Source organism: Anguilla anguilla, chromosome 5 (assembly GCF_013347855.1).
Source record: "Anguilla anguilla isolate fAngAng1 chromosome 5, fAngAng1.pri, whole genome shotgun sequence".
Lineage (NCBI taxonomy): Eukaryota > Metazoa > Chordata > Actinopteri > Anguilliformes > Anguillidae > Anguilla > Anguilla anguilla.
The window spans coordinates 64,496,766-64,521,242 of NC_049205.1; the positions used below are offsets into that span (position 1 = coordinate 64,496,766).

Sequence of the window (24,477 nt, forward strand, 5' to 3'; positions counted from 1 at the left end):
TTCATCACTCAATCACAGACATGCGCGGTGTAACTTCATCACTCAGTCACAGACATTCGCGTTTCTAGGGCTGGTCAAGCCAAAACGAATGCAACATGAAGAAGAGCTGCAGCCTTTTTCCCGTTTTTACGGTACAGTTTTAATTCCGTCACGCCTCATCCGCAGGCCGGAAGTAGTCGGTGCTCTAGGGAAGTAGCCTACATTTGGTTTGACGACGTGCAAGAATACATTTCACTTTCCTGACAGAAAATTTGTATTGCCCTGAAATTTGAGAGAATCTCTCCTGGAGACATTGTTAAAGCCAAGGGACAGTGTTTGGCCACAACAATGTCGAATCGTGTTTTGCATAAACAGTTGGCGTCCATCATGGAAGTCTTGGCTAATTCGGCAGTGGCTGAAATCTGCAAAGTCGTGGATGATGGTTATGCGGTTTTACGTTTGGAAATATCTCAAAGCAAAAAGGAGAACGACGCTCTCCGGCGGAAACTACAGGTGATGGAGCGGCGGCTGCTTCATGGACGTCCGGAAAAAACGAAGATGCGAGAAAGCCCTGTACATCCTCGGTCTGACGGACCTCACCTTTACAGTGAAATGAAAGGAACTACAGGTAATTTACACGACTGTTCAGCTTACTAATTCACTGTAGCTGGCCAAATAAATCATTTTACGTCAGCCCAAACACCAAGGATCTTGAAATTTGTTTGCATTATTTGTGTGTTGGGGACGGGACTAAACTATTTCTGACGCCTCCACTCATAAACATATACACTCGCTCTTACGGCACGATATTCGCCTAGCACAGTGGTGACCAATCCTGATCCTGGACCGGCATGGGTTAAATGACTTAGCAGAATGTCACAGGTAGCTACGCTTACTGGCTTATTTTGTTTGAGCAATTGGTTAACTGTCGTACAGTTGCGTTTCGGACGTGTCAGTAAAGTAAATGCTTGTTCTATTGTCTGTTAAGTGCTATGAAACTAAAAATTATTCCCCCCAAAAAATAGATTGCAGAAAATGTTTTTTTCAAACTGGAAAAAATAATTTACTAGCACATAAACTAATTGGGATGCTACGAATATACTAAAATCCACAGTGAATACACCCAGCTTCAGTCCATTCACAAATGGCATCGCAAACAGATTGGCAGCTTTTATATGATGCTGTGTTTTGTGAGAGGTAGGTGGGGCTCTGGGTTGTACACAGTAAAATATTCTGTGTTAAATCGACTCTCACAGAGTTGATATGGCTACTCTGGTCAGAGTAGACTGTAACTGTTTTGGAATTAACTCCTTTTTTATGATTCTGTTTCTCATTTTGTTTATGTGCTGCACAAATCACAGTTGACCACTGCTTAACTGTATTTCATTTATTACATTATTCATTGTCTTATTCACTTGCTTTCGTATTAATGAATGCCAGCTAGGCATTATAAGTTGCGATGTGGGAAGTATCTAAATTAATATTTTTTGTACTGTAGTTAATGGTGGGGGGAGAACACTGATAGATGTTAAAATTTAAAATTTCCCCCTTCTAGTTCTGGAGGAGAGTTACTTTTCCCTGGATCAGCAGATGGTGGACATCCCTAGGAGAGCTGGGAAGGCAAACGCTCTGGCGGAGAAAGGCTCTCCGGTGCATCTCATTGGAGATCAGGTCAGTTCACACGACCAGCAGCTGACCAATCAGATCGCACCATTTGGTCAACCTTACCAGATTGGAAGGGTGCAGAATAAAAGCGTAGTGACCTGTGTCTTCTGAATGTCTCAAACTTCTAAAAGTTTGCTGAAAAATTGCCTGGACTTTTAAAGTTTGAATCAATTTGACTGTTTGACAATTTGATGGTGACTGATTGTGAAGAAACTGAAGTTGTTTCACTAAATTGTCTTTCAAGCACATTTCATTTAGGATATTAGGATATATTAGTATGCTTCTTTTTCAATGGGTTTGAAAGTTAAGTGTTTTGGTGTCCAGTCCTATAAATCTTGGCCTTATTCCTGTTACAGTGTGCAGATGTGGAGGAGGGGAGGACTGAACTGGTTCTTATAAAGGAGGAGACACTGGAAGATGACCCACAGGGAGAGATGAAAAATGAGGAGCAAGGTAAGTGTAAAAGGGTTTAAAATTTAAGACCTGGTTATTAAAGTTCAGAAGCTGTCAGATGAACCCATAGTATCATATGCCCTATTGTATTTGAGGTTATTACTGTTATATATTGTATGTACTCACATATTTATTTGGGTAAACTTATCTATTTTCCCACCACATCCTTCTGTACAAGTTGGCTTCACAAGGCGACTTGTGGATACATCAGTGAAGAACTGTCTGAAATCTGATTTAGATGGCCTGCTCTTGTTGGCTGTTCTCTCTGGCAGTTTTTGGAGAATTATTGTGATCTTAACATGGGCAGTGTGTCTGTTTCTTCTACAGTATCCGTTTCTATTTCCTCACCAAATGGTCAGTTCTGCATTCTGAACATTAAAAGTTCTGTTTTTCTACCAGTGCACATCAGGGCCAGCCAGGATGGTATTTTGCACCCTGGCAAAAGTGTAATGTAGTAACATTTGATTAATTATTATTATTTGATAATAATATGATTAATGGTCAGTTGACATACTCATCAGAAGAGCTAGCTGTGTGCGAATCCTGGCTGGTTCCACCTGATGTATGCTGGGATAGGCCCCCCCCCACCCCGCCCTGACCAGGAGCAAGCGGTATAGAAGACGGATGGATGGAATTTTGCCATCCTTTGTTTTTTTTACCCCACAAATAACTTTATTTTTTGTACATTTGCTAAGTACTAAATTCTTAGTTGCATGAACTTGGTAATTTTGTTTTTTGTATGTGCACGGAGTAATAAAATTTTGTTCACATAATTGAAAATATTTTACTGGATCTATTAGTCTTGTTAACGAAAGAGCACACTGTGATTTAATAAAGCTTATTCATGGTGGCAGGAGAACGCTGATAGATGTTGTTAAAATGTAAAATTTCCCCCCCTTATTGTTCCAGAGGAGAGTTACTTTTCCCTGGATCAGCAGATGGCGGACATCCCTAGGAGAGCTAGGAAGGCAAACGCTCTGGCGGAGAAAGGCTCTCCGGTGCATCTCATTGGAGATCAGGTCAGTTCACATGACCAGCAATTGACCATTGATCAGATCACACCATTTGGTCAATCTTACCAGATTGTTAGTGATGCAGAATAAAAGCATTTTGACCTGTGTCTTCTGAACGTCTCAAACTTTTAAAAGTTTGCTGAAAAATGGCCTGAATAAATCTGAATCAAACTTGATGTGCTTTTAATATGAATCTGTGGGCCTGTTGGTTTGTAACTGATTGTGACGAAACTCAAGTTCTTTCATTAAATTGTCTTTCAAGCACATTTAATTTCGGTATTAGTATGCTGCTTATTCAGTGTGTTTGAAAGTTAATTGTTTTGGTGTCCAGTCCTATAAATCTTGGCCTTATTCCTGTTACAGTGTGCAGACGTGGAGGAGGGGAGGACTGAACTGGTTCTTATAAAGGAGGAGACCGTGGAAGAGGACCCACAGGGAGAGATGAAAAATGAGGAGCAAAGTAAGTGCAAAAGGGTTTAAAATTTAAGATCTGGTTAATAAAGTTCAGAAGCTGTCAGATGAACCCATAGTTTCATATGCCCTATTGTATCTGAGATTATTACTGTTGTTATACTTTATGTGCTCACATGTTTATTTGGGTAAACTTCTCCATTTTGCTCTTAACATGGGCAATGTGTCTATTCTGCAGTATCAGTTTCTTTATTCTCGCCAAATGCTTAGTTCTGCATTCTTCACATTGAAAGTTCTGTTTCTCTACCATTGAATCTGAAATGTTAGATGCATCTTCTAAAATGTCATTAAGAGGCATGATCAAGTGCAATACTCTCGTTACCGACTGGAATCTGCTGTAGTTGAGAAGCAGATAGGATGGAAGGAATGCAGGAGCTGAATATCCGGTGGATTTGTAGAATTTGTGTTAATATCTGATCATGCAACTGCCGCCACTAACTGGGTAAATCTCTTGTAATCCGCCATCTTTAACAGGTACATTTGGTTATACAGTGTATGTAATAATAATATTGTATCTTATTGGGCCTGGGTTCTGTATTTTTTCCAATGACCTTCGGTATGCACTTATTGTATGTTGTTTGGATAAAAGTGTCAATAATAATAAAATGTAATAATATTTAATCCTAATAGTTAAAGTAATAATATTGTTTCTCGTATTCCCTCCAGGAGCGGTGGAGTGGAGGGCAGGCAGCAGGGAAAAACGTCCCGTTGAGGAAACGCAGAATAAAGCAGCGAATCACACAGAGGAGCTCACTGAGCAGCACAGGACCAGACGCGCTGTTTGGGAGGTCAGTGGACTGGAGTCTGTCCTAAAAGCAGAGGGACAGAGCGAGTGTGTCGAGACCCTCCAACACAGAGGAGCTGAACACAGGGCAGGAGGACTGAGCAGTGTGGACTCTGAGTTTGTAATGCTGGAAAGACCAGGCCATCTGGGGTCTTACTGTCCACAAGAGGGCGCTGTCACTGAGACAGAGGATCCATGTTGCTCTTACTCTACAGAAATGGGACCGCAGAGCCTGTCGTTTCACTCAGAGCTGCCATCGGTTGGGTCTGGGAATAGTCTGTCTGATGACTCCAGCTCGTGTGCCTCGCATGTGCAAATCCACACAAGGAAGAAAGTGCTAATTTGCGGTTTTTGTGGGAAGGGCTTCAACCGCCCAACGAAGCTTGAAATACACCAGAGAATTCACACGGGAGAGAAACCGTTCAGCTGCTCGGTGTGCGGAAAGCGATTCGCCCAGTCGTGTAACCTGAACAGGCACAAGATCGTTCACACGGGAGAGAAACCTTTCAGCTGCATGCAGTGTGGGAAGAGGTTTGCTCGGTCTTGTCATCTGAAAATGCATCAGAGGGTTCATGCCAGGGGGAGACCGTACAGCTGTAACCGATTTTCGGAGAAAAGGTCCCTAAGAATTCAGCCGCATAGAAAGCACACTGGCATATGAATTATTTAATCATTAAGTCATTTGCAGTGAAAGTAAAGTGAGTAATGAATAATGAGTATTAAGCATCCACATGCCATTCCAGTGCACCCTTCTGTATTCCAGGGTTAGGGTTAGGGTTACTGAATGCAGAATTAAGTTAAAGTAGCTTTTTCTCAGAAAACATGCAGCCAGGGACATGGGGGAAAGCAGGGGGCGTGGGGGGGGGACATGTCCCTCCTCCAATATTGGATACGGTTAAACTCGTCCCCCCCAACTCAATAATTGAACCCCAAAAAAAAAACGTTTAACACGTACATTTATTTTGAAAGGTTGTCGAAGGGCAGTCCACCCGATACAGCAAATATTATTCCTTTCAATGGAGTCCAATCTTTAAAAAATCACCCCATGTTGAGTTCTTTATGGCCAAATATTTCTTTGTTTATTTTTTGAGAATGAAAGTTTGGTAGGGGGAAAGGGGGAAAGGGGAATTCTGACTTTTTTGTATATGTGTATATGTTACAAAACTATAAACTAACTGAAAAAAGAATTTATTCTTGAAGAAAAACTATCTGTCTTATCTTTCTGTCTTTCTCTGTGTCATATTCTCAGATAATGTAAATAAATACATTTATATAGATTCGATAGAGTCCATATGTGTCAGTAGAGGGTTTGGATGGGTAGAGAGGTGGAGGGGAGGTGGTGTTGAGGTGTAGACAGGTGGAGGGGAGGTGGTGTTGAGGTGTATACAGGTGGAGGGGAGGTGATGTTGAGGTGTAGACAGGTGGAGGGGAGGTGGTGTTGAGGTGTAGACAGGTGGAGGGGAGGTGGTGTTGAGGTGATGAGTAGCTCTTCAACCTTGTTCAGTTGGCATCTGCAACCCACTCTGTGTAAGACACATTTATTATTATCTATTATGAATGCACAAATAGAACGTTTGTGATGCATTTAAATCACTCATTTCAATATCAGAAAGTTAGATACGGTTTAATTAAGGTGATTAAACATGATACTTTCATTCTTGTGGCGTCTTGAGGGTTTGTACTGTTAGCCTAATTGCTGACTAAGAGATATCTCACATACATGCATATCAATAAAGAAACAGCAAAGCCAGCTCTTGCGGGTGAGAATGGATGAGGTTAGCATGTGTCTGCATCTTTAATACCCATAGCTGGCTCTGGTGGAACCAATGAACTTTTCCACTAACTATAATATTTATTGTGGGGGCGGGCAGGGGTAGGGACTGGAGAGCAAATGTGCTATCACCCTCCCCCCCCATGTCAAACTCAGTCCTACGCCCCTGCATGCAGCATGCAGTATCATAAACAGCGATTAAACATGCAACACTATAAAATTGCAATAAAAAACGGAATTATTCAAGGAGCTTCAGCTCCAGATTTATTTACTTTTGACAGAAAATCTAAAATGGCTGCCGTCAAGTGATCAGGGTTCCACTTTTTCTTTTTGTACCTTTCCATTTTCCAGCTTAGAATTTAAATAATTTATCTGCTTCCAAAAGTAAGCAAAATAATGCGAAATTAAATACAGCGAGTCCTTTACATTACTGCCTTCCATTTCACCTTCTTAAAACCATAATTTCCCCCATATTGATTGAAATAGTCAATAAACATATCAGATTGTAATTTAATTTACATTAAATGTAACATTTGCCTCACGGCACGCTAAATCCAGTCCGTATTTCCGTGTATTTATTCGCAGTTAGTGAAACTTTGCTGTGAATACCGATACATTCAAGCCGCCGCATTAGCACGAGGGTGTCAAACTGAATCCTAAGGGGGCTGCAGTGGCTGCCGGTTTTTGTGGTTTCCTTTTTAGTCAGCTGCCAATTAAGGCCTTGAGAACAAGGTGTGTGGATTCCTTAGCCACTCAATGACTTTAATGAACCGCGTGTGCTAACAACATCCCGAAAACCAGCAGCCACTTCGGCCCTCCAGGACTGGAGTTTGACGTCTGTGCATTCGCACCTGCAGAAAAAAGATTGAATGCAACTGCGGCCCTTTTCCAGTTTTTACGGTACAGTCTTAATTCCGTCCCGCCCAGATACTGTAAAAAATATCATCCGTAGGCCGGAAGTAGTTGGTGCTCCAGCTAAATAGGCTATAGTGACGATTTACAGAAATATCTTAGGCTACTCTTCTCCGACTGATAATCGTTATTGTCCTGAAATTTGGGAGAATCTCTCCTGGAGACATTGTTAAAGCCACGGGACACTGTTTGGCCACGACAATGTCGAATCGTGTTTTGCATAAACAGTTGGCGTCCATCATGGAAGTCTTGGCTAACACGGCAGTGGCTGAAATCTGCAAAATCGTGGATGATGGTTATGCGGTTTTACGTTTGGAAATGTCTCATAGCAAGAAGGAGAACGACGCTCTCCGGCGGAAACTACAGGTGATGGAGCGGCGGCTGGTCAACGGATGTCCACAGAAAACAATAATACTAGAAAGCCCTGTACATCTTCGGTCGGACGGACCTAACGTTTGCAGTGAAATAAAAGGAACTACAGGTAATTTACACGGCTGTTTACCCAACTAATTCACTGTATTTAGCCAAATAACTGAAAATAGGTATTTCGTTTTGCATCGGCACAGCCGCCAAGGATCTTGAAATCCGTTTGCATTCTTTCTGTTTTGGGGGTGGGGCTAAAATATTTCTAATGTCTGCACTCGCTCACACACGATACAGAGCGATATTCGCCTAGCACAGTGGTGACTACACCTGTTCATGAAGATCTACCATCCTGCAGGTTTTCAGTTCATCCATAATTTGGCACACCTGATTCTTCTAATTAGCAGCTCAACAAAGATCTCTAGCTGTTGAATGAGATGTGCCTTGTTCGAGTTAGTGAAAAAGCTTGCATGACGGTAGATCTCGTGGAACAGGTTTGTTGGTTGTTAACTGACCTAGCAGTGTCACAGTTAGCTACGCTTGCTGGTTTTAGTTTGAGCAATTGATTAACTGGCGGACAGTTGTGTTCCAGGCATGTCGGCCAAATAATGCTTGTTCTTGTATTGTCTATCGAACTAAAATCTCTTCCCACATATTAAAGTGCATCGTGTGTTTACACGAGTGCACTAACAGCCATGAGCGTGTTAATTGTGAATGTTTCTTCTTTTCTTTTGAATGACAAACTCTCACCACTACCGTTTATAAAATGGTTTTCTATAAACATTATAATAGGCTTCTTGTGAATGAATGCTAGACCTACAGCCAATCACATTCACTTTAAACATCAGAAAGAATAGCCTAACACATTCCTTCGAACAAACACAATTGAAACGGAATGATTGTGCTTTAAAAATAAATAATAATTGGAGCTCCTATCCTATAGTTGCTCTTATTTGACCATCAGATAAATGTTGTGTCTTCACTGGCATTTCTCTGATTTTCTGAGAGCTGTGTATATTTATATTTGGCATTATTTTCAGGCTGATTGTGCACTGTAATAAATAGGTTCTCCCAATTTAAACCTCTTAAGTAACTTATTACAATAGCACTGTTGAGTTCACTCAACTTTCAAGGTTCGTGTTTCTGTGGATTACACATTCTAAGTTCCGGTTGTCTGGCTGGAGCCTGTCCCAGTGCACATCAGGCCCAGCCAGGATGGTATTTTGCACCCTGGCAAAAGTGTAATCTAGTAATTTAATGAGTTGTTATTTGAGGATAATATAATTAATGGTCAGTTGTGATTGACACACTCATCAGAAGAGCAAGCCACATTTGAATCCTCGCCGGCTCCTCCAGATGTACGCTGGGATTGGCTCCACTGCTAAAATTCCCGTTGTGTAGCTATACGCTACCATTACATTATGGCAATAATAATTTTAAAAAACAACATCGTGAAGTTCAGTTTGAGAATCTAGATAACACTACTGATTGCAGAAAATGGTTGGTTAAGTGTTGAAAATCATTGCTTACGTTCCCATATAAGAGCTGTACAGCATTTGCTTGCAGTGATAACTGGGAGGAAATAAAATATTTAGGAATATATCTACTGATCGGAATGCATTCGCGTGCTCCTGAATTTTTCAGCTTGGGAACACAGGTGCTCCTTAGAAAAAATATCAGCCCAACATGTACCCTGGAGATTGTGGCCCAAAGTGGTGTTCCTGGATCAGCATCAATCATGTGCATACGCAGGGATGGGTTACTCTTAGAGCTATGTCGACTGATCCTGGATCAGCCTCCCTTATTCACATACACTGGGATGGGTTACTCTTAGAGCTGTGTGGTCTGATTCTGGATCAGCTTTGGGCTGTGGAAAATCCAGTTTCTCCGTAGTGAACACACCCAGCTTCAGCTCATTCACAGATGCCATCGCATGCAAACAGACTGCCGGTTTATGTGATGCCGTGTATTGTGGGAGGTAGGTGGGACTCTGGGGGCTCTTGTCGAGTTTACATGGCTACTCTGGCCAGAGTGCACTTGTATAAACTCTTTTAGAATTGAATTAACTCTTTACTGTGAATTCTTTTTTATGATTCTGTTTCTGATTTTGTTTATTGCATTGTTTGCTGTGCAAATCACAGTTGATCACTGGTTAACTGTGTCTAATCTTTTTTACGTTATTGTCTTACTTGCTTTTTTATTAATTAATGCCAGCTAGGCATTATAAGTTGTGATGTGGGAAGGTTCCAAATTAATATTTTTTTGTACTGTAGTTAATGGTGGGGGGAGAACGCTGATAGATGTTGTTAAAATTTAAAATTTCCCCTTTCTAGGTCCGGAGGAGAGTTACTTTTCCCTGGATCAGCAGATGGCGGACATCCCTAGGAGACCTAGGGAGGCAAACGCTCTGGCGGGAAAAGGCTCTCCGGTCCATCTCATTGGAGATCAGGTCAGTTCACATGACCAGCAGCTGACCAATCAGATCACACATTTGGTCTATTCTCACCAGATTGGTAAAGATGCAGAAAGGCTTGACCTGTCCTCGGAATGGCTCAAGCTTTTAGAAAGTTTGCTCATAGGCTGAAAATGTGCCAAAATTTGCCAAATTTGAATCAAACTTGATGAGCTTATAAATGTGAATCTTTGAAGAAACTGAAGTTGTTTTTCTAGACCTCACAGAGTATCGTGTGCAGTTTTAGGGACTCTGGTTCAAAGAGGGGCAACCTGTTATGTTGTTAGTATGCTTCTGTTCCAGTGCGTCTGAAAGTTAAGAGTTTTTGGTGCCCTGTCTGCTTAAACTGGGCCTCATTTCTCTGTTACAGTGTGAAAACATGGAGGAGGGAAGGACTGAATCGATTCTTATAAAGGAGGAGACCGTGGAAGAGGACAGAGACCCACAGGGAGAGATGAAAAATGAGGAGGAAGGTAAGTGGGAAAAGGGTTAAACATTTAAAACCTGGTTGTTAAAATTGAAAAGCTCCATAGTTTCATATGCCCTATTGTATCTGAGGTTATTACTGTTTTTATACACTGTGTGTTACATATTTATGTGGGTAAACCTCGCCATTTTACCACCACCTTCTTCTGTACAAGTTGGCTCCCCTAAGCCACGACATATGCCTTGTGGAAACATCAGTGAAAAACTGTCTTAAATCTTATTTAAATGGCCTGCTCTTGTCGGCTGTTCTCTCTAGCAGTTTTTGGAGAAAATTTAGTGTTCTGTGTTTCTTCCAGTGCCCCTTTGGTAAGCACTTATTGTATGTTCCTTCGGATAAAAGCGTTTGCTAAATAAAATGTAATGTAATAATATTGTATCCTAACGTTAATAATAATTAATTTAACTAATTATTATAATATATATACAATTAATATTGTTCTCGTTTCCCTGCAGGAGCGGTGGAGTGGAGGGCAGGCAGCAGGGAAAAACGTCCCGTTGAGGAAACGCAGAATAAAGCAGCGAATCACACAGAGGAGCTCACTGAGCAGCACAGGACCAGACGCGCTGTTTGGGAGGTCAGTGGACTGGAGTCTGTCCTAAAAGCAGAGGGACAGAGCGAGTGTGTCGAGACGCTCCAACACAGAGGAACTGAACACAGGGCAGGAGGACTGAACAGTCTGGACTCTGAGTTTGTAAGGTTTGAAGGACCAGGCCAGCTGGGGTCTTACTGTACACAAGGGGGCGCTGTGATTGAGACGGAGGATCCGTGTTGCTCTTACTCTGCAGAAACGGGACCGCAGAGCCTGTCGTTTCACTCAGAGCTGCCGTCGGTTGGGACTGGGAGTAGTCTTCCTTTAGGATGCGCGGATGCTAAGTCAGAGGCTGTGCTGGCGGAGTCTGTATCCCGTCTAATGGAGGATGAGACGCACGCGCTGTGGGATCAGGACGCAAGCGCTGGCCGAGGCTTCGCACCTTACGGTCTTTATAACTTAGACGGAAAGACAAAGACGCAGCCCGGTGATAGCAGCACGCACCCGTACGCACAGACGCACCCGAGAGAGAAACTGTTCGTTTGCACTTTCTGCGGGAAGGGTTTCAACCGTCCGAAAAAGCTTGAAATACACCAGAGAATTCACACGGGAGAGAAACCGTTCAGCTGCTCGCTGTGCGGAAAGCGATTCGCCCAGTCGTGTAACCTGAACAGGCACAAGATCGTACACACGGGAGAGAAACCTTTCAGCTGCATGCAGTGTGGGAAGAGGTTTACTCAGTCTTGTCATCTCAAAACGCATCAGAGGGTTCATGCAAGGGGGAGACCGTACAGTTGCAACCGATTTTCTGAGAAACGGGCCCTTAGAATTCAACAGCATAGAAAGCAGACAGGCATATGAATTCTTTACTCAGTAAGTCCTTTGTAGTAAAATGATTAATTAATTAATTAATTAATTAATTAATTAATTAATTAATTAATTACTAATTAATATCAAGCGTTCAAATATCATTCCTGCAAACCCTTCTGTATTTCAGGTGAATACAGAATACATTTAAAGTTGCTCTTTCTCAGAAAACATGCAGCATGTGTGTATCTCATAGACAGCGATTACACATGCTGAACTCTAAAATTGCAATAAACTGAATTATTCAAGGGGCTTCAGCTCCAGATTCTTTGCATTTGACTGAAAATCCAAAATGGCTGCCGTCCACAAGTGATCAGGTTTCAGATTTTTTGTACCTTTCCATTTTCCAGTTTAGATTTTAAGTCTTCTCTGCTTCCAAAAATAAGAGGAATAACGTGAGATTTCATACAGCGAATCCTTTCCATTACTGCCTTCCATTTCACCTTCTTAAAACCATAATTTCCCCCATATTGATTGCATTTCTCAACATATCTGATGGAAATGTGTTTGATCATCCAGTCTGAACTGTTGATACAATATCATGTAAGCAGGCATGTTAATGTAACACCATTAAATGTAACATAATTTTTTCCCCCTAAATGTTGGTTTGAAGAAGCTGTATTTTTTTAAAGGAATGCTGTCAAGTCAGTGAAATTATAACTACTAGTATCTTAAATTGTCACTTTGCATATAATACATGACATGTTATCAGTGAAGATGATCGGTAGTAAATGTGAACAACGTTTTGTTAAGGGAACCTACTTACAGTATGTCACTGTGCCGCAAAAAGGAAAACTAAGAAATACCGAGTTTGTTTTGTGTGGCTGTTGTTCACAGATTGTATATGAAGTTTGTCGGACTCAAATAACATAAAAATAAATAAATATCCCATGAAATATCCTCAGGAAATCGTCTTTTGAAGTTGTTAGCTTGTTGCGCCAATAATTCAGGGGTTGGGCTTCATGCTGATTGGATGGCTGCTTTTTGTACTGAACCTGTCGTAACGTAGTGTTTCAGTGGGAGTGTAAAGCATTGCCAAGCCCAGTGTTTACTTAGCGTAGCTAAGCTAACACATCACCTGCAGCCTGGCTTCTCCACCAGCCCTTATCCAAAATGGCTCTCAAGGTCACAATTAGTGCCAAATTAACTTTTTACTTTTACTTTATCAGGCTGGAATATGAGTCAAAAGTATTTTAAACTGTGTTTGTGACCCAGGCTGGCTTTTCATCCAACTGCTCGATAGGGAAACCGTTTTATATTCTAGTCCAAGTTTAAGGGCTTGAGCAGGATGAATGTGACCGCAGAGTACAGCAAGCTTGGCTGTATTAATTAGAGAGTAGAGTCTCTGACACAGGCCCATTCCTGCAGAAACCCGGTCAATGATCTAAGGCCAGATGGTGAACGCACAAACTAGCACATTGAGCAGAAGTGTGTGAAATGCGGGGATTGGGGGGGGGGGGTGGGAGCAGACCGAAATACTGTCAGAGCAGAGGCGCCCGGTTTGAGATTGGCCCGGTTTGAGCTTGGCCTCGCTTGGGTGCGTCCTGGTTTAGCTCTGGGTCTGCTGCAGGCTTAAGGGTCAGGAGGGACCTCCACACCTCTTTTCCAAGCACACATTGGGGTTCTCCGTTCCTTCTCCGTGTTCCTGCAGTTATATCGGCCTCCTCTCTGAAGACCCCCCCCCCCCCAATCTTCAGTTTAGAGCCAATTCACTGCCTGAAAGTCATAGCCAGTAATTGTCTCTGTTAAACTGTCGCAAATGCAAGTAATCGCCATTTTATCAGTTATCTACAATCTTAATTTACTGCCTACTTATTCTGTACCCACATCTGTGTTTAGTAATTTAGTTATAGAGATCTGTACCTCTAACCCTCTTTCCTCATTGGTTGTTAATGGTAGCATTGCTTCTCTATGAGTTTGTCTATGTGTATAGATGCCCAAGGATTCTGGGCTCACACTGAATCCCTTGTTGCTCTGTTGCAGTGTGCAGACATGGAGGAGGGAAGGACTGAAGCACTTCTGATAAAGGAGGAGAGACTCAAAGAGAACCTGGGGAACCCCCACCGTCAGGGGGAGCTGAGGAACAGGGATGAGAGTGAGTGGGTGGGGGGGTCGTGAGTGGGGGGGTGGGGGGAGGGGAAGGGGGGGGGAGAGAGAATGAGAGCGAGTAGAGGGGGTAAATACAGCAGTCAGATTGGATAATTTGGTTTGTGAACCGCATACATATGCATTTAAATCCAGTGGTGCGTTGGTGTCAATCCTTTTATTTTTTTTTGTATCAAAAAATGCCACATTTGCTACGTTTTCTCAGTGGCATTTTTGGCATGGATTCAGTGTGTTTGCTTTCTGTAATGGCTCCTATATATGCTGTTTTCCACCGGCGGTGTGTTATAATTAATATCTGCTACCATACGAGTGTTAGTCTAACCCTAACATATGCACAGTGTACTAAGTCTTACTCGGGGGTTGGCTACCTTGGTCCTGGAGTGTCGGTGAAGTTTCTGGTTTTTGTTCCACCTGAGCTTGTTAGTAAGAGCTTGATGGATGACTCAGAGTTTGTGCCCGACTGTTCTGACAGGTGAAACGCAGAGTGCATCCAAACTGCTTCATCAAGCCTGATTTAATTAAACCTGAATCCAACTATGCAGTCATAGTTTTGGATGGGGAGAGAGCCAGGACCATCTCTGCATTCCAGGCCCTGGGTTGCCAGCCCCGGGTCTAGCACATGCAAGAATGAAAGCGATGTTGACAGTAAACGGTTGTGGCCGTTTGGTAACTCAGAACCTGGGAGGAGCAGGGGTGTGGAACGCTGTATTCAGGAACATTCTGAATGTTTGTTTCCAGCCTTCCGTCCTGCTGTGAGGTCATGTGACGGTGCTGAAAGTGCTCTCGCTTTGGACGCACGGAACACTCCTGACGGGGACGACGGCGTTCCCAGAGCCGGACAGGAAGTGTGGGATACCAGTGGACAGGAAACGGTCCTCAAAACAGAGTCGGTGTGTAATAGTGTTACCAGGAGACTCCAACACAGAGGAGCTGAACACAGGCCAGGAGGACGGAGCAGCCTGGACTCTGAGTTTGTCATGTTTGACAGACCAGGCCAGCTGGGCTCTTACTGTACACAAGGGGGCGCTGTGGCTGGGACGGAGGATCCGTGTTGCTCTTACTCTGCAGAAACGGACCCGGAGAGCCTGTCGTTCCACTCCGAGCTGCAGCCGGGTTCCCCAGCAGAGGAACGGGGGATTAACGGCTTTCCCTCTTTGCATTCAAACCCGAGGGATATAACCGACTCTGTCGACTGTTTGCATTCAAACCCGAGGAACGTTACCGACTCTGTTAAGGCTGCAGCTGAGATGCACTCAGCATTGAGCAAAAGGCCCACGCCAGGACCAGCCCTTAACAAAAACAGACTTTACAAACAAATGGCGGACAGAGAGGCCGCTCGGCTGGGAAACGGCGGCATCCTGTACCCCGGCCACGCCCACATACCTGGGCGAGAGAGCCAGGTAAACCAGGTGCATTCCAAACCCGAAGCCTCGCTGGGGAAGAGGTATTCGCTCTGCGGCGTCCAGGCCTCTGAGAGCAGCTGTGGCGCGGTCGCGGGAGAGAGGCCTTTTATCTGCACGTACTGCGGCAAGACTTTCTCCCGGACGCGCAATCTGGAGACCCACCTGAGGGTGCACACCGGAGAGAAACCGTTCAGCTGTACGCAGTGCGGCAAGAGCTTCAGCCAGCTGTGCAGCCTGAAAACGCACCTGAGCGTGCACACGGGGGAGAGACCTTTCCGCTGCACTCAGTGCGGCAAGCGCTTCGCCCAGCCGGGATACCTCAAGAGGCACCAGACAGTCCACACGGGAGAGAAACCGTTCAGCTGCACACAGTGCGAGAAGAGTTTCTCTTTTTTAAGCAATCTCATCAGACACCAGGGCCTCCATGCAGGAGGGAGACCGTTTACAGGTAGCCTGTGAGAGAGGCCAACCTCTGTGCCTAAAGAAACACATTTTATCAGTCATAACCTACTTAAAGGCATACTATGCAGGATTTTTTTTTTAGACTTGCTGTGGTTCTGTGTTTACAATCAGTTTACAAGTCTCCTCCTCCATCACCTAAAGTACACTTTAAGTATGCTATATTACTGTGCTTATAAACCTGTGTAGGGTCCACCTTGTCAAAGTTCCCTTCAGCTTAAAACTGATTATTCACGTAGTATAATTTCATGAGACCCCCCCCCACCACTCCAATATAAAATTCAGGGGAGAACACTGATCGCACCTAGGCACTCGCATCACTGCGGACTAAATGCCAAATTAAATGGCATTGTGGGTAGTCGATAGATTTATTACCATCAAATCATCTTGGAAAGATGGAATGCTTGTGTGAAACTGGCTAATCCAAAGTCGGTCTTTTCCCACAGTACATACCCACACCTTTACAGCCCAGTGGAGGGGCTGCTCTTTCCCTGCGGATGGTCCTCATTCCTGCGTCCACTTCCAATAAAATCTCACTGTCTGATAAGATGCACTCTGCTAGTTTAGTTTCTGTCTGTATACGTTTAGACTGGTTTACATTAGCAAATATCCCATCCTTACTTTGCAGACAAAGGCTCCACATGAGTTGCGGTCCTTTTTGCTTGGGATGGGGCAGCGTTCCACATGTCCAGCATGAAATGTTTGTTTTCTTTCTTATGAATGCCCTGAAGGAATCCAGTGGTCAGATGGACTCCTCTCATCATTTAAGCTTTCAGGTGTTATATTACCTGGTCACATTTGTGCATTTCTCTATCGCTTCAGGTCGAGCTCGAAATGGGTCTGGGGGGCCGTGCCCCTCTCTTCTGGGGACACATCGCCCGCCGAGACGATACGTTTTTAACAATCAAAATATTTTCATTATTCCACGTTATACAGCCTCCGGTCTTTCCACTAACGTCCATGTTTTCATTTACTGCACCAATGAGGATGTCAAATTTGTCTGGTTCCAACTGGGAAAAAAAGAAAATGTTACCCATTAAATGCCCAGTGGCATAACCATTACTAAATGTGAAAACCAAGCTTCTCAGCTTCCTCAGACTCTTTGACTTGTCCTGCTTAATGGTTGTCATGGCAAAGCAGTCAATCAGGATAGCCTTTGATTTTTCCTAAAAATGTCCTTTTTGAGAGCGGGAAAGAAGGAAAATTGCTTAGTCTTCTCCTGGTGTAGTACTCTTAATATCATGGGTGAAGAGTTTGTAGGCTCCCTCTTTCTCCCTGCCCAAATTTCACCTATCACTGGAGTCAAAGACAGTCAGACATGCGGAAGTAATAGTTGACCATTTCAACAAGGCACATATACTTTCAGTCACCGCTCACTGAGAGAGTTATTTCTGTTTATCATTGGCCCTTTCCACATTTTCTGAAACTATTTTTAAATATTTTCTTGCAGCTTTAGACCCTGAAAAGATACCCCCTAGCCACAATGTCCTCTATATTGTCAGGTACCTTGAGAAAAGAGAAAATCCTGATCAGAGTAAAGTAAATGTAGACGGGTACTCCCCCGAAACGTCTCTGGGATATCAGACCGATATCTGGCTTCTCTGCTGAACAGGAGGTAGAATGGAGAATAATTTGTGGTGATCTGTACCTTTATTTGCAAGCCAAACATGGCTGCACTGAGGTACAGACCCCAGTCCCAAGCTTCTCCTCCACCAGTTTAGTGCAGGTTCTGAAACATTAGCCTCCTTATGAAATACTGTTTTGGTTGTAAAACATAGCTTATAGCCATGTCTGATCCTCATCCTGGGTGGCTTAGAAAGTGACTGAGGTCAATTATACCCCCGCAGCACTGCTTAATACAATACAGTAGCACTGTAGAATATTTAACACAATGGCATGTAGTCATTGTGCAAAATGGGTCAAGGTCATTTAAATGTCAAGTCTGAATGACCTTGTCACCGTCCCATTCATCCTTTCAGCCATTCCGTTGGTTTGTGGGTGGTATGGCGCGCAAAAGCTCCTCTGAATCTGAAGCTTTTGGCAGAGCACCACATTCAGCTGAATTTAATAGATTACAATCATGGTACGTAAAATCTGAAGTTACCCTCACCCCTGTCTTTGGGTTAATGAAACTGACTGCTCAGGCAAAAACGTTCTTGAGAAATCACAGAAAATTAATAGTTATCGGACCACCTTATTCCGGAACTCACCTCCTAAGTCCGTGAGAATTTGTTTGTGGAGCCGCAAACCTATAGAAAGATCCCACAATGCATTGTGCTACTTCCTCCACTTGCTTAGGCTTCTGCCCACTTTGTTTGTACATATTCCCTCTTGGAGTTGGCCTCAGTTTCCCCAGGACCAGGTCCACCCCAACCAGTACAAATGGTTCAGACGCCTGAGCAGTTCCAAAAGATTTAGGAGTGGACAGTGACATACGGATTGGGAACTTTATATGCAAAGAGGTGTGAATACATTACATTACATTACATTCATTTGGCAGACGCTTTTATCCAAAGCGACGTACAAGAAGTGCATTTTCATGATCGTAGACAACTGCTGAACACGGGTTCAGTAAGGTACAATTACTTATTTTGTACAGCTATTTCTAGCTGAGAACAATGAACACTATCCTGGTCTAACATCTGCAAAGCCAAACTAGGCAGAAGATTAAGCTAGAGTATTAGGACAAATACAATTTACCAAGAAGTGCAGGGATGGGGCAACATGTAACAAGTGACAAGGAAAAGGGTTTTTTTTTTTTTTTTTTAATATATATATATATATATATATACACAGCATGGTGGGTGGTTACATGAAAATGGAATACATGAAGCTTACTTGAACTGGGATGTGTTTTTTGTGTCGTCATGTTCTTCTGGCACTGAGCACATGCTGCAATCTAAAGGTTATATCAGAATGTATGTGAACTATTTGAAGAAATTTGAGAGGCCGTGCATTCAGAAAGAGAAGATTGTGATGTTTTCTGATTTCAATGCTCATCCTAGGCCAGTAAAACCCATCTCTAATGGCATCAAATGTTCTATTAAATTCTGTTTGTGCCCCAGTTGCACTGGCATGGAAATCTTTAAAGACTGTCGGCATCCGCAGCAGAGTTTACGACCTTTACCACTTTAGTGTCCTTGTTCTTTTTCTTGAGGAAGTACAGCTCTCCATCTATAATTTAACATCATATATTTAAGATCTGTCACATTTTAACATCACACAAAGCTATTGCAGTCAATGGAGCTCATCAACCTCACCTTTGTGTAATTAGAGCTCTTCTGGTTCAGACCATATTTCTGCTTTTGTGATTAGTGCTACAGGGTAAATACTATTTGGCCTTTACAGTATCCCTCTATGATTTTTGCATCCATTTTTATCTCCTCTGTGTCTCCCATTCCATTTCTCTCCTCTCCCGCTGTCTCACTCACTCTCTCCTCTCTGTGAATCTGATAAGGGCTGTGCCATCACTCAGAGCTCATATACAATATGCCCAATCATTGCTAACTGTGTGCCACTTGCATTACAACTGTTAGGCCTGATCCTCTACTCTAGGCCAGAGACGGGCCGGTTGAGTGCATTGCTGTCGCGCGAGTGTGAGGTCGAGTGCTCGGGGTTCCGATTCACGCTTCCAGCATTGCTAGCGCTGAACGCGCTGCTACGTAAACGGCGATAGATTCACTTTGCAGTCACATCTGTCCCGAATGTAAAAAAAAAAAAAAAAAAAAGTCAGGCATTCATCATGGTAATACTACAACAACGTTACTCACAGATCCAACAGAAAACAAGCCAATTCCTTATCATGTTTCATTCCCTTCATCTCTGACACCAGTGAGGAAAAGCAAATCCAAGGTTAACTCTAGTTCTTGAATGAGACCCGGTGGTTCGATATATTGCTCTGCTATATTTCGGCTGTAGCTAGCTAGCTAGCAACAAATCCTCCACTGAAATATGATCCCACAGGCTCTGTAACCACACCCATCCCAAACACATTTTAGAATAACTAATAAAGGTGAAGGTGCACAAATTCAGCAAAAATACGTAAAGACAGAGGCATCACAGATATGCCTTAGCATGGTTATTTTATATTATTTTCTAAGTTAAAATCCTGCATAGTCTGCCTTTAACAATACTGTAATCTGGGAAGTTATGTATTGTAATCACAGAGATCTGGCGGGGTTCGAACCCCAGTCTCTCTGGAGATGTGGATACGCTAACTGCTGCACTAAAGAAGAATTCATCGTTAGCGGTGTTCTTAAAAATAAAATAAAAATTATTTATTAACAGAGATCCCAGTGTTTCATGGTACAGTTTTCCCAGAATAAACATGCTAAAACTGTTGGTAAAATCTTTAATAAATGTTTATATTTTATATCCAAATCTATGCATATCTATATTTAATGTGTCCATCATAATCAGTGAGTGCATGTCTGCGTGTAATGATTTTTACACTTTGATTTCTTTTACTTATTTTTCCATTTTTGAAAATGTGTGTAAATACACACACGTGTATGTTATGCCTTTGCATTTACATATGCATATTTTACAAAGTCAAATAAAGCCTTTCAGTTTATATTTCTTATGTGGAATGATAATTTTGTATTTGAGAGTTTAGTGAACATTTGTGCAGGGAACTTCACTTGAATGGCTGTGTCATCTTGGATGAACTGAATGGTAAATGCTGTACCAAGTTAATTCTTATTCAGAGTGGTATCAATGTTTAAATCGAAATTTGTTAGCTGTAAAGACCTCAACTGCTATAAGATGCCGAAAAGCCTGAACTCGCTTCGCGGGGGATTGAAAGTGTCTTCATCTGCGATGGAAGGTGAATTCAAGATAAATTTTTAAAAAGCGTCACTTTGGTTAAAAGTCCAGTAGTAAAAAGGACAAATTAGACTGCAGAAATTAAAACCAGCAAAAAGGCTAATTTGTGAGACGGTGTATTACTAGTAAAAAATAATACTTTGATAGAATGCACCAACTGAAGGCTCCTTATATTAACTAGCAAACCCCCGAGGTCCGCTTGCGCCCGGTTTCTACATTTTACGGTAACCTTAATGTTCCGTCACACTCGCATCCTCTGCAGTCCGGAAGTAAATGGTGTATAGACAACAAACTGTATTCTCCATCACCTGGATTAACGTGACACGCTGCGACGTCTATTTTCCCTTCACCGACAGAATTATCTGCCTGTACAAACATACTCTACGAAGCATCTCATAAGTATTTCGTTAGAGACGTGTGGCTTACAGTACAATGTCGGTTATTTTTCATAAGCAGCTGGCCTCCATTATGGAGGTGTTAACGTCTGCGGCAGTAACAGAAATAAGCAAACTTGTAGATGACGGTTATGCGGTTTTACATCTGGAAATGTCTCAGTACGTGAAAGAGAACGAGGCTCTGAAGAGGAAACTGCGGACGATGGAGCTGCGGGTCTCGCGAGCGTGTCCGGAGAGAACGGACGCGCGAGAGAGCTCTGCAAGCAGTCGCCGTTTCGGCGTGCAAGTTTGCCATGAAGCGAGAACTGAAGGTGGGTTGGGTAGTGTGTGCACTGTTTTAGAAGACCGACAGTTAAAAGAAATCTGAGTTCTCCTGACTTTCATATCACAAACGTTATTGTTTTTAGTTTAAAAAACCTACATCAAAGTAGCTGAAAATGTGTGTTTTCTTGGAACGTTGATGACCACAACCTTACTGCAACTTTGTACAAGATGCCAACTTTGGAGAAAACCCCAACCAGACAGAAAACACTACATTATGCTGAAGTATGCCTGAAGTATACTATTTTTACCTAAGAATACTTGAAGTATGCTAAAAGTTTATATCAAGTATGCTTGGTATACTATTGTGTAGCATGGGGGAGCTTTGCTAATGAGCAAATGGTCAATGCTTTATAGGAATTGTGATCTAATTTTGGTGGAGCTCAAACTGGGGGCTGAAGTTAAAGCCAGTTGAAGGACTTTCATAATTCAACACTGGCTAAAACTTTGTGGAACTAATTGAATTCCTGGGAAGTAATCTTGTAAATTGGAACTTACCCTTCCCAATCTTCTGAAGAGAGAGTTCCTGGTATTGGCACTGCTGTGGTCACATGGTTGTATCTTCATGTCTTTCTTCCATTTCAGAGAGTTGTTTTCAGACCTTAGGGAAGCAGGCGGTCAGCCGTCTGCACGCACGTGGATGGACCACACCTGTGCCTGACGATAACGTTCCCGAGCAACCTGCCGTTTCCCCCCACCAGGTAAGCTCACCTGCCCAGCAGACATCAGCTGACACTTAGCTTGCAGGTAATTCCACGTGAGGTCTGATCCTGTTCTTGTGTGTTACTGCCTTGTTTTTGTGTTTTGTTTTAAAATTTTAATCCTCTGTTTTGCACAATCATGTACAGCACTTTGGTTGATGGAAGTCGTTTAGAAATAAACTCGACTTGACTTTCCCCCGGTTGTACCTGTTGCAGTGTGCAGACATGGAGGAGGAAAGGACTGAACCACTCCTTATAAAAGTGGAGGAACTGGAAGAAGACAGAGACCCACGGTGGGAGATTAATGCCAGGGAGGAGGGTAAGTGGCTTTGCTTAACTTGTGCAGAGAGACACTAAGAATCGGCATGAACTCAAATACTCATAAAGCTCTAAAGACGTCGTTATTCTGTGGTAAAACAATGTTAGGTAGCACTGTCTACCATTTGCTTTTCACCACATTTGAAACCTCAGTTTCATTTTAATGTACACTTTTTGTTTTTACTGTTCCCTGCAGGAGCGGTGGAGTGGAGGGCAGGCAGCAGGGAAAAACGTCCTGTTGAGGAAACGCAGAATAAAGCAGCGAATCACACAGAGGAGCTCACTGAGCAGCACAGGACCAGACGCGCTGTTTGGGAGGTCAGTGGACTGGAGTCTGTCCTAAAAGCAGAGGGACAGAGCGAGTGTGTCGAGACGCTCCAACACAGAGGAACTGAACACAGGGCAGGAGGACTGAACAGTCTGGACTCTGAGTTTGTAAGGTTTGAAGGACCAGGCCAGCTGGGGTCTTACTGTACACAAGGGGGCGCTGTGACGGAGACAGAGGATCCGTGTTGCTCTTACTCTACAGAAACGGACTCGGAGAGCCTGGCCTTTCGCTCGGAACTGCAGTTTACTGCTTCGAAAGACGACGGCGGTCATGCCAGTCTTTCAGCAGGCTCCCGCGATGTGAACCCGGATGCACCGATGGAACCCGTGTCTGTTAAAATAGAGGCGGACCTTCAGCCTGCCTGGAGCAGGAGGCCCGTGTCTGAGCTTGTGTACTCAGAGCAGAGACACGGCCCTGTGGAGAGAGGAAGACAGGCGGCGCTGCCCCATAACGTTTTCTCACTGCGCCTGCCGCATAATATATCTGCGACAACGGGAACCACGGCAACAGCGCCGCAGTCAAACCCGGACGACGTAAACGGAACTCCGCTCTACGAGAAGAGGTGCACTGCATCCAAAGGCTTCAGGGGTCACCGCAAGGTCTGCACGAGGAAGAGGAAGTTCATCTGCAAATACTGCGGAAAGGGTTTCCCTCGCGCAAAGGAGCTGGAGATTCACCAGAGAGTGCACACGGGGGAGAAACCGTTCGGCTGCACGCACTGCGGGAAGCGCTTCACCCAGAAGTGTAACCTGAAGACGCACCTGAGCATCCACACTGGGGAGAAACCGTTCCGTTGCCTGCAGTGCGGGAAAGGCTTCGTCCAGTCGGGCTACCTGAAGGCGCACCAGAGAGTCCACACGGGGGAGAAACCGTTCAGCTGCGCCAAATGCGGGAAGAGGTTTGGCCAGTCTTCTTACCTGCGGTCCCACCAGAGTGTGCACACCGGGGAGAAACCGTTCAGCTGCGCACACTGCGGGAAGGGCTTCACTCGGTCCTGTCACCTGAAAAGGCATCAGACTGTTCATGAGCCTGGAAACTGCGCCGATGTGGACTTATTTTGATGAAGCTTTGCTCTGTAGGTCACTCAGGGTGAGGGTGTGTGCTAAATAAAGTTGGCAAAGGTAACAGAAATGAGATTCCACCATATAGGGAAATTATATTTTTGTAAGTGGTTCCTGTGATGGTGCGTGGCCCAGTGATTTAGCAAAGCCTTTCTCACAGAAGTAGTTTTTAAAACAGAAACAAAACGACACCCCATAACTTCAGAATCATATTTCTTATGAAGAAAAAAAAGTAATAATTTCTTGTTTTTTTCAATTTAAACAGATGATTGGTTGATTACTTACTAAAAGGACAAGAAACTGAGTGAGCTTCAATTTTAAAAAAGCTTGCTTCTCATGTGGGTGCATGTCCCTCAAGCCCTAGATATTACCCTAGATGACGATTTGTCAGTGCAGCATATATATAATGTAATGTGCATCTAAAATGTGAGATTACATATATGCAAAGGCCACCAGTTCTTGGGTAGAATTTGTCTCAATGGTTGCAGTCGCCAGTGCAGTTTTAAATGGATGTAATTTGAGTATAATTGATTACAGAACATTCTGAAAAACTTCTGAACATTTTTTATGAAAGTGTGTATCGTACCTTTAAATTATTAACACATGCTTATGTATTGTTATACTTTGTAATGATGAAATAAATGTCTGTAATACCTGAGGACTAATGTATAGTTTCCATGCTGTAGTTAGTAGCGTGTTGTTATTTCAAAGCTAAATGGAAAACTTTGTATTTGAACAGCTAACTAACATACATGGGAATTTATCATATCAATCCTTATGTTATCGGTTTAATTTTTTAAGGACTTTATTGAGAT

At 43.2% G+C, this 24,477-nt stretch overlaps 1 protein-coding gene across 1 annotated transcript; it reads left to right on the forward strand.

Annotated features, from left to right (window-relative positions):
- Nucleotides 1-93: 93 nt before the first annotated feature.
- LOC118228204 lies at nt 94-24,320 on the forward strand. The gene is made up of 14 exons (XM_035419543.1): nt 94-607; nt 1,535-1,650; nt 2,001-2,097; nt 3,007-3,116; nt 3,474-3,570; nt 9,745-9,860; nt 10,234-10,336; nt 10,803-10,924; nt 13,730-13,841; nt 14,591-15,711; nt 20,950-21,244; nt 21,840-21,955; nt 22,172-22,274; nt 22,470-24,320. Exons 1-14 carry the CDS (start codon nt 328-330, stop codon nt 23,660-23,662), a joined length of 3,981 nt encoding a protein of 1,326 aa, XP_035275434.1. The 5' UTR covers nt 94-327; the 3' UTR covers nt 23,663-24,320.
- Nucleotides 24,321-24,477: the final 157 nt, after the last annotated feature.